The sequence below is a fragment of the Leptonychotes weddellii genome, chromosome 11, assembly GCF_054177405.1.
Source record: "Leptonychotes weddellii isolate Sample4059 chromosome 11, ASM5417740v2, whole genome shotgun sequence".
NCBI lineage: Eukaryota > Metazoa > Chordata > Mammalia > Carnivora > Phocidae > Leptonychotes > Leptonychotes weddellii.
The window spans coordinates 72,739,961-72,751,239 of NC_138379.1; the positions used below are offsets into that span (position 1 = coordinate 72,739,961).

General features: G+C 33.6%; 1 protein-coding gene across 5 annotated transcripts in view; it reads left to right on the forward strand.

The window, feature by feature from the left end:
• Positions 1-9,644, forward strand: part of ZBTB44 (zinc finger and BTB domain containing 44) — a 67,084-nt gene extending 57,440 nt beyond the window's left edge. For 4 of the 5 annotated variants that reach the window (XM_031025768.2, XM_031025767.2, XM_081799090.1 and 1 more), the window contains 2 exons: positions 133-433; positions 2,380-9,644. In XM_031025768.2, coding sequence (XP_030881628.1) covers positions 133-433; positions 2,380-2,662 — 584 coding nt within the window. In that variant the 3' untranslated portion in view covers positions 2,663-9,644. The remainder of the gene's footprint in view (positions 1-132; positions 434-2,379) is intronic. The other variant, XM_006731167.3, reaches the window with a different exon arrangement.
• Positions 9,645-11,279: the final 1,635 nt, after the last annotated feature.

Genomic DNA, 11,279 nt, shown 5'->3' on the forward strand with positions numbered 1-11,279 from the left:
CATTTTTGCTGGTGATTTTTGTCTTTTTAAATTACCTATTGCTACAAAATTATAATTCAGAAATTTGTGGGGTTTGTGACCTTTCATTCTATTTTGTTTTTAGATAATACTTTGTTTTGCTTGATTTTGTAGGAATTAAACCATTTCAGTGCGACCGCTGTGGGAAAAAGTTCACCAGGGCTTACTCGCTAAAGATGCATCGCCTAAAGCATGAAGGTAAACGCTGTTTCCGGTGCCAGATATGTAGTGCCACTTTCACTTCCTTCGGGGAATATAAACACCACATGAGGGTTTCCCGGCACATTATCCGCAAGCCTCGGATTTACGAGTGCAAAACATGTGGCGCCATGTTCACCAACTCTGGAAATTTAATCGTGCACCTGAGGAGTCTGAACCATGAAGCGTCAGAGCTAGCAAACTACTTCCAGAGCAGGTGAGGTGCACAACAAAAACGAACCAGGAAAACTGCTGACTAAACTCTCTTTTCCTGCTTTTAGGGCAGCCTGCTGTGTTTTTTATCAGGTTGCCAGCTAATCAGTCACATTCCTTTTAAATTCCCACTGTCCATACTCTGATCTCCTGATCTGATAAAATTTTGCTGAATCTTCTAAGTATATACAATTATAAATATTTTTCTAGTTGGTATTGGAAATTTTTCCCTACAGAAGTAGACTACTTCTCTCTTGCTTTGTCTTTTTTGTTTTGTTTTGTTTTTTGTGTTTTTGTTTTTTCAATAACATAAGGTTAAATTAATATAGACCTTATTGGAAAATTTACCATGTCAGATGATCTTAGTGATACTGAATTACTTCAGACTCTTTGGATGTCAATAAAATTTTTGACCACTTCTCATTTTTTAAAATTCTATATAAAGGAACATATATTTATCAATAAAGAAAGAAACTTCAACAGCAACTATGATGGATATTATTTAGATCAAATTTCCTTTTTCTCTCAATTTAGAGCTCCATGTTTTTAATATTAATAATTTATTATAATAGAGTTCCTTTCTGATTTATAGAGTATCCAAGGAAATCAGGTTCTAGTTCTGGCCCTACCACACTAACTGCTGTTATGATTGAACGTGTCACTTTACAAATGAAGAAGTTTGAAACATAGAGAAAGATAAAATGTAAGCTTTAAAGATGACTTCTAAGGTCTCCAGATATAAAATTCTGTCATCTTTTTTAATATTTTATCAGAACTACACATCTGTAGGAATCCTTTGTTTTTTATAAAATGAAATCTTCCTAAACTCTTAAATTTTAAACCATCTTTATTTTTTAAATCTTATTTTTCAATAAATTCCAAATTATTGCTGCATAGATTTTGTTTTTCTCTCCAAACCTGACATTCATTTTGTTTAATTATGTCTGTCTGGTTGTCCTATCACTAAACCTAAATTCTACATGTCATATCGAACCTTGTTTGTTCAGAACTAAAATAGCGTCTCTATTGCCTGTATCTTCCCTGTACAGAGCCCTCTATCGTCCATTCCTCCTATCTAACACCTGAAGACTTTTTAGAAAATGTAGGACATTTTAAATTGCTCGCGGATGAACAGATTTTAATTTTTTTATTAATACTGGACAATCAAATTATAAAATAACCTTCTTAAATGTATTAGTTATTGACATTCCTAGTAGAAGGAACTTTTTTTAGTTCAGCAATATTTAATTAAAGCATCTAAGATTTATAATGTTTATTCTTTTATAAAAAATGCATATAGTAGAAAATTAGTAAATGTAGGAAAGTATAAAATATAAGAAATTAAAATATTTTCTGATCTCACCACTCAGGGATAATATCCACTGTTGTTAAAATCTTAGTATATTTTACTGTCCATATTCAAAAATTAAATATTTAATTATTCTAATAGAATATTAAATATTTTCAGTACTAATAAATACCTCTCAAATATAATGCCATTTATGCATAAGGAGTTAGTTTCTTAACTAACTTATATCCAGGAAGTAATAAAAAGCTAAGTTTATGTACCTCTTAATTAGTATATAATCCAAGAAAAGTGAAGCATAAGTTATTCAAATGATCTTTGCTTAAGTGGAGAGCATGCTAATTGCATTTGTTTGTATACAGAAACTCTTCTGTATAGAACAAGAAAGGCTATTTAGGTGTCTAAAATGACAAGGTGATAATCTTATCTATTGGTGGTAGATTTGATGTGCTTTGGTTCTTAATGAATGGTTTTGGTTCATATTTAGGAAAGTTTAGAAATTGAAAATCCTGAATTATAATCAGTCACGAATTAGAGAAATGAAAAATCCCAATCTTGCTTTACAAATCAGGTCTTTTTATTGTGGCTAATTTATTACTGGTTTGAAAATTAACTCCCTCTTTCATCCTTTGCCTCTTATCTAGTGATTTCCTAGTACCGGACTACTTAAACCAGGAGCAAGAAGAGACTCTTGTTCAGTATGATCTTGGAGAACACAGTTTTGAAAGCAACTCCTCTGTTCAAATGCCTGTAATTTCGCAGGTCTCCTCGACCCAGAATTGTGAAAGCACTTTCCCCTTGGGGTCTCTTGGTGGGCTGGCAGAAAAAGAGGAAGAAATGCCAGAGCAGCCAAAGACCAGCGCTTGTACTGAGGCAACCAGAGATGACCCCCCAAAATCAGAGCTGTCTTCTATAACCATTGAGTAATTTCATGGTTTGGGCTTCATTTTTGGTTTTTGGAAAGTGCCTGTGCTTGGTCTTGTACATTTAAATTTAATTTAGTTTTTTAAACAAAAAAGGGATTGGGAAAGAATTTCCCTTTTTACTTTGTAAGCCCCACAACTGATGTTTTACTTTTCATGACTGAGAGGTTGCTTCTGTAAGTGCACAATAACACGATGTTGAAACATAATTGAAACTATGAGACTTAAGGAGAACCAGTTGACTTAAGGCATATATCAGTTTCTTCTTCTATTATTAAAAGTAGGCTAACGAGATCATTAGGTGAAGAAGAATTCAGATGATTGTTGACCTTCCTGAGAAGAAAGGGTATACCAGAAACAAATTACTGAACAGAATTTGACAGGTAGCCTGAACAGATGTTTACTCCTATATACAGGACATTGTACAATATTTTGTAAAGCCTGTTGGTTTTGGAAATAGTTACAGTAAGCTTTCTTAAAAATTATTAGGATAAATAATCCAGTGTACTTTTTTTTTTCTTTTTTTTTTAAGCTTTGCCATTTCTATTATTTTTCACGGTTAAAATTTGGTGTTGGGATAGGCATTCCCTGAACTTTTTTAGTACCACTCCAAACAATCTTTCTTTCTTCTGTGAAATCAGAGAACCATGATTGAGAATAGTCAGGCTGTGCATGGAATGACCAGGAGTGGAAAATGAAGTACATAAATCTCAGCTTTATAGGAACTCTTTTAATACTGCTTTTCTGACTAAAATTATTGTTTACCTGGTCTTTGAATGTTAGTGCCTGGCTAATTAGGTCATTGCCTAAATCATTTTTCTTCTTGCCCCATGAACAATACTTCCTCTTACATATACTGGCATGATATCATATAAAGGAAAAATATTGGAGATACTCTATATTTTATATATAGGTTTATGTAATCTTGGGGATGTTTCTATTGTGCTGATTTGGGCAAAATAAAAGAATTCTCTCTTAAGGCTACGTTCTTAACCCAACTAAGATTGTTTACAAAGTTCCATATGTCGGTGATACTTTGTTTTTTGTTCCAAAATATTTTTAGACATTGCCAAGTTTATTAAAAGGGTTAATGTAGTTTTTACACAATGTAAGCAATAATGTAAAAGATAAGAAGAGGCTTTAATGATCTATGACTCATCAATCTAGGAGAAAAAAGAATCGTTAAGACTAAAAAAACTAAAAACCTTAAATTAATGTCCCCTCTTTTGCTGCTAAAAAATGAAACTTCCTGTTTATAGTTGAAATTTATGTGATATTCTAGACTGGAGTATACTTTTCATCTGGTGCCATTAAAGCATCACTGACCTTGATCCTAAATATTCATGAGTCCATGAACAATGAACTTCTGAATAACTTTTTTTTTCTTTGTATATACCCTAAGTTTAATAATTATGAAAACACCTGATTAAATTAGAAAAAGAAACAGTAGTTTCTTATTCAAAACACGAGATCTGAATTTTGTCCGGGTGCTAGACCTTAATAATAAAATTAATTTTTAAGTTATAGTAATTTTACTTGTTTCTTTTTTTTTTATTATTGGCTAATTCTGTGATTGATTTTCCTCCCACAATTGTAAAAGGAAGGGAAAGTAAATGCATTGAAGATTTTTTTTTCAGGTAACATTCTTTTTCTAGATTCTGCTGTCTTTAACTTGTTTCTAACTCCTTATCTCCGTCTTGAACCTGTTTTCCCCCTTTGCTCCCAAACATAGGTATATTACCTTCAGGAAGAACAACATACACAAGTTATGATGGGCTTCCACCGTTTATGCTTCTTTACTAATAGGGTTGAATTACTTTTTTGCAACAGACTGTGATACTTAATTGGTAACAGTACTGCTGTGTCTCAACTAGAAAGGTCAGGAATTTTTATTTTTAATGTCATACATATTCTTGAAAATTGTTACCAATGGATAAACCTTGGAGCTAATTTTAAAATCTTATATTGGTAAAACAAAGAATAGGTAAAATTATGACCAGGAATCATTGTTGCCTTCATTTCTAAGAATTTGTGTGTGTGTGTGTGTGTGTGTGTTTTTAAGGAAGAAAAAAGAAATAGGGTTAAAGAAAAGAAAACTGGGGATTTGTATGGTTGAAAGTGTTTAAGCACATCCCCTATCCTGAGAACTCTGTTAAAAGAGCCCACAATTTTGGCAGCTCTGAAGTGATCTGTGTTCTCAGAAATGTAGGATTACCACTACTGGCTATTCTTTCCCAAATGGAAACTTTAGAGATTTTCATTGGTAATTACAAATTGCACAGATTTCCAAGTTTAATGAAAAATTTGAATATATTATGAAAATGTATACTTGCTTTGTTTATTGCCCAAATCTTATCAATACAGGTAGCTAACAGTATTTAACATAAAATGATATAAACAAAGGCCTTTTTTCTCTTTCACTGAGGCTCTACATTTTTCTTGATAGACAATTTAAGGATTTTTAGCTTATGGATCTGTTTTAGGAAACTAAGCTGCAAGGGATAATTGTATATAGTGTTATTTAGGTTTATTTAAAATTCATCAAAGGAGGGGGGAACACCTGAATGTATAAGTTTTACCAGAATATATGGAAAACATTGCAAAGAGATGAAAGCCAGTTATATTGTCCCATCCATTAGAAATTGCCAGTGAAACTAAATAAAAAATTCCAGTTTAGAATACCTAAGCATAGCTGTCTTTGTTAAGGCCCAAGAGGGTAACTTTGTGATATTTAAAGGGCTTAAATTTTAGGATGCAGGATAAATTACCTTTTTAAAACCAAGTATTTTATACAAGGAAAGCATTTATTTTCCATTTTTATGCTACCAAAAAGGTGTGATACACTTTAGAAATGAGTAAAGATGCTCGCTGTGATACTGGATGTTACAGCTCCTACAGTCATTCTTTCCATTTTTAGGGGTGTATTCTAATAGGGGAAGCATCTAGCATGACAGTGATTGTAATAATTCAGAAACAACAGGATTAATATTGTTTTTTTATTTCAACTTTTTTATAAATGGATATAGATGGAGATTATCATCCACAAATACACTTAAATGAATTTCTCTTATTTGGAATTTCAAGTAATCTTCTTAATTTGTGTTTCACATAATTAGTTGCACATTTAGTTATATTGCCAGTTTTTAAAGTTCTCAATTTCAGTGAGTCAAAGTGTATTAAATGTTTAAATAGCCTCATTCAGTCTTACATTTTAACCTTTCATCAACCATTCTGGGTTAAGTAATTTGGTTCCATGTTATGACACATGCCCTTGGTCTTAAAACCAAACAGAAAAATTTGCGTTTTGTTAAAGTATTTTATCAGATGGAATGGACTAGTCGGCATATCTAATGCAGCATCTTAGTAGCTCTGTCACCTTCTGACTCCGGAGCCAGACTCTCCCCATTGTATAAATGATTCCCTGGGGACCTTTGGAAGCTGTATTAACACTTTCAGTCTTTTATTTGATCTCTCACTATTTTTGTACTCAATCTAAATAGAGGCCAATTATTTTGTTAAGCGGCTTTTATTTTGAAGATTCCTTGATGAATTTTAGTCTCTTAGCTTTGTAGTCCCTGAAAAATACATTACTTTATAAGGTAATGGCAACTCTGTACTATACCACATGGAGAGAATCATTGTTATTGCATGACGAATGAACAATCCTGAAACTGTAATATCTTAACTGAAAGGAGTTTGAGATTTGATGAGTCGATGAAGAGAATTAAATTCACTCATCTGCAAAATGTGAAGTTATAACTGAAATATACATCCAAGTGAGGGAGAATAGTTTTCGGGATATTAATATTAACTGGGGGGGTTGACTAGTAAAGTTTGCATTTGGAAGCGACCCAAAGTTGCTAAAAGTTAATAAATGTGATTTTCACTATAAGTTATTGACATAAGATACTTTATAATATATTCAGATTTTTAAAGTGAGAGAAGAATATATAGAAAGTAGATTTTTCTTTTCTGAAGCAGTGGAACAAAATTGGGAAGAGTTCTATTATAGTAAACACATATGAGGAATATCTGTAGCTAAGTACACTCCTTTAGCTTTAAGCTAAAATGGTCAAAATTTAAATTTATTTTTTATTTTGCTTATACCCACTTTTTTAGTGTCATTTTGCTTTACTGAATGTGGTGATATAGGCTATTTTTATTTGGAAAGTCCTCAGCAGGCTGAATTTGCCAAAAGCAATAATGGTTCAGATTAAACAATGAAGTGGAATTGAACCAATTTCCAGGTTCAACTAAGGAACAGACATTCTGTGGATATTTTGTTCTTAGATTATAAATGTATTGAGATTTATTAATGGGGGAGTTAAGCTTATATCAGATTATGGGATGTAGACTCTTGGTGACATCCTAGTTGTACTTTTTTTTTTTTTTTTTACCTCCTACTAATACAGTTAGATATTTCCACTACATTGTAGTGATTATATTTTTATGATAGAAAAAAACAGTTCCAGGTCTTTACAAATAGTCTCTGTAGAGATGTCAGGCGATGTTATTGGAATCTCAGTTTGGCAGTATCCAAAATACGAAACTTAAAGTGCTCATGCTACTTTAAGTAAGCTTCCTCTGTGCAGGCCCCATGCCAGTTACAACTAATACCAAGGTTCCTGTGTACATAATAGTTTACAAAGAATTTAAAAGTTGAGACCATTGACTGAAAACAAAAACTTTAAAAAAAATTTTTTTTAACTTTAAAGATTTTAATTTCAGTTTGAAGTGCCTGGTTTATAAAATCTAATTCTTTGATTATTACCTTTCTCTTTTAAATTGACTAATTTTGCTAAGTAAGCTTAAAGCCCTGGGTTCAGTTGTGAGGATTTATTGACAGAATCGCTGCTTGATGGTTTGAGGGGCTAGTGTCATGACTTACTAAATTATCCTTGTTTTTCCAAATGCTGGTCTAACTATATCCAGATTTCATAATCCAGTTAAACAAGCTAAAAAATCATCCTGTAATTGAATGTTCAGGTTACCAAAGTACATCACCTTCTAAGGAAGGGTGAATCTTCCCTACTTTAAGAGGAGCCGGTCATCTCCCCTTAACACATGTTTCCATTGGCATTAGTGGAAGCTGTGTTCATTTAAAGGTGGGAAGCGTTTCGTGCAGTTCCTAGAAACATCTGTTTTCTAGAGAGAACCTTTTCTATGATTAGGTTATAAATATGTTTTCTCTAAAACTTTGTTTTATTTCAGTTGTCAATTTAGTTTTCAAGTTGATAGATGCTATGTAAAGTCTCTCATACTGAGAGTAGTCCATTAAATTACTGAAAGTTGCACTGCTTTTCATCTTTCAGGTGCCTGAAATGAATGCCACCAGGTATTTGGAAGGAGTAAGGTCATAAACTGTATTCATTTTCTTCCTTATACAGACGGATGGCTTCTAGTGCATATATTTCAAGATAATGAAAAAGAAAAAAAACAGTCCCTAATAGAGTAAAATTTGGTTTTAATCCAAGTCCCAATAATATATTTGATTTTTTTGTTGTTCCTGGTGCCTCCTCTTGCATCAGACAGAGATTGCCTGCCTCTTTGTAGGGCACCTTGTGGCACCTTATGTCCAGTTGGAAGGTAGTATATGGCTTCTTTGCGCCTCTACTATCTTTTCAAAAGCCATTTTATAAAAATCCTAGGTAGCCTATTTTAATATTTAAATATATATATTTGTGAGATACTTTTAGAACAGACTTTTTTTTTACTTTGAAATTCCTGAATTCTCATTTTTAAGAGTAAATTAAAATTTTCCAGGACTAGGACTTGTCTTTTTCCATAGCAGCATAATGAGAAAGTCAGATTGAAATTGAAATTGACCATACTTCAGTGATAGAAGAAATTGATATCTGGTTACAGGAGACAGATACGAAGGAAAAAATGGTTTTGATGTCACAGAAATGAATTTTTAAATAAAACTGTGGTTTTGTTTCTGTAATTTCATATTTGCTGCTACAGTAGCTCAATATTTTACAGAGCTAACATATAAATCTGGCTCCATTTAAAAACTGGAGTACTTTCTAGTACGACCAGCCTGGGAGGAAACTGTGCACCACAGTTTTCCAGATGGGTGACTGACTGCTTTGTTTAGCCAATGCATGCTTAATATTTTCCTATAGGCCAACATCAAGGAAGTCTGGGGGAAACTTTTTTACCTTGCAGCATTATGATTCTTTTTGGGCACTGGCATTTTGTGAAACCCTTGGGGGAGGGTAATGCTGGGGGCAGAAATGTGAATTAAAGTATGTGGATGGGTGTTTTTGTCTTCTACCCTCTCCTAGAACCAGTACAACTCTTAACTGTGCCAGTCCCCAAAGTTCACCAGCTTTGTATCCAGTTGTCATCTCATTTAAATATGGCTTTACTTGGTGACAGTGGCCATAGCTAAAGTTACTTGGCATGTTTGACTTTCAACAATAACGAAAATGGTTTTGGATTTTGTTTTATTTCCTAAAAATATATACAATGTCAGAACTTCACATTTTATATACTAGTATCTGGCTATTAGTATTTTACAGGAACCATAGTTCTTGGTGACTTCATATATATATATATATATATATTTTTTTGTGACTTTTTTGTAAACTAAGTGCCGTTTCAACGTTACAATCATTTTTAGAGTTATTGTAATCAATGTGAATATCATGTTTTTTCAAATCTGTTCTGAGCCTATAGTGTTTGCTTTGTGAACATATGTGTATTGTATATATTCTGTATAGTTACATTGTACTGAAATATTAGCTTGTTTGATATAAGGAAAGTATGTATTGAGTACCTTTTTTGCTAGCCTGGTTGTTTAATCTTTTTTAAAAAGGTTTAAACTTTTTAAAAAAAAAATCTTTAAACTGGCCTTTATTACATGGTCACAAATAAAGTTGCAGTTAGAAGGGATGGGCAGGGAAAAACTAGTTTTGAGTGTCTTTGAATAGAAACATAAGACTAAGATTTTTTTCTCATTAAAATATCTTATTAATGCTTTATGGAGTAAAACTTCCTGCTGTTGTTATTTATTGTTGGCTGGAAGGAAGAAATTGGTGGTGCTGGTTGAGAAGTGGATGAGAAAGTCATCAGAATAACGCATCACTTAAATAAGCATCCACTGAGTGTACACAGACCAGAGAGTCTTACATTAGGTGGCAAACGCCAGCTTCCTAGGCGAGGAAGAAAAGAGCTGAAAGTGCACAGATTCCATAAGCACTGTCCCTAAGATTTTTTTTTTTACTTTTTTTTTTTTTTAAGATTGTATTTATTTGACAGAGCACAAGCTGGGGGAGCAGGAGGCTCCCCGTCGAGCGGGGAGCCTGATGCGGGGCTCAATCCCAGGACCCTGGGATCATTACCTAAGCCGAAGGCAGACGCTTAACCACTGAGCCACCCAGGCGCCCCTGTCCCTAAGATTGAAAGGGATAAAAAGGAAGCTAGTTAGAGAAACTCATCAGATCCTAGAGCTATTGAAGCAGGTTCTTGTGCAAGGCTACTTCCTAAGAGGTAGGTTGCGTCTTTAGAAGTTGCTTTGAATCTTTCTGAAGTTGTAGTTTATTGATGAGAGACTTGTTGGTAGCATGTCAGTAATATCTTAAAACCAGAAAGTAGAAAACCAGTACTTGGCTGGGGGCGGGGGGTGGGCGGCTCATTGCTTAGGTAATGAGCCTATGAGAGCCTAAAGGAAGGGCTTTCTAACTTTAGATTCATCTCGATGTAGATTTTAATGATAATTGGTCTATATAGAATGAGTAACAGGCAAAGAAAATTATTTCGTTGATCCCAAGCTACTAGATCACTTTAGAATTAAGTTCAGAGAGGAAGAGGGTAAATTTTAAGCATTGTCTTTTCCTTTGGTGAGTGGCACATTTTAAGAAGTATTGTCTTTTCATTCCCCCCCTATGTTTTTTTTTTAAGAGGAGAGAGGCCAGGGGGAAGATGCAGAGGGAAAGCGAGAATTTTAAGCAGACTCCACACCCAGCGTGGAGCCCTATGCAGGGCTCCATCTCACAACCCTGAGATCATGACCTGAGCTGAAATCCAGACTCAGGCGTTTCAACCAACTGAGCCACCCAGGCACCCCTGTGTTGGGTTCTCAGTAGTCTCTGCCACTGGTGATACATATTAATGTAGAATGTAGAAATTAAAATAATTACAGTTGACCCTTGAACAATGTGGAAGGTTAGAGGTGCCGACCCCCACACAGTTGAAAATCCTTGTGTAACTTTTGAATCCCCAAAAACTTAACTACTAATAATCTACTGTTGACTGGAAGTCTTACTGATAACATAGTCAATTAACACATTTTTTAATGTTATATGAATTATGTACCTTATTCTAATAGTAAAGTAAGCTAGAGAAAAAATGTTACTGAGATTCATAAGAAAGTACATTTACAGTACTGTACTGTAGCCAAAAAAAAAAAAGTGTAAGTGGACTAATGCAGTTCAACCCCATATTGTTTAAGGTTTATCTATATCCTACAGTTTGATTTGCATATGAATTACATATCAGAACAGTTCCTTTCAGAGAATGATATTAAATGTAATAACCATAGATGTATATCTCCTTACCTGGTAGAGTTGAAATTAATAGTTTGGGCATTCTCTTTTGAACAGGAATGTTTGGTCTAA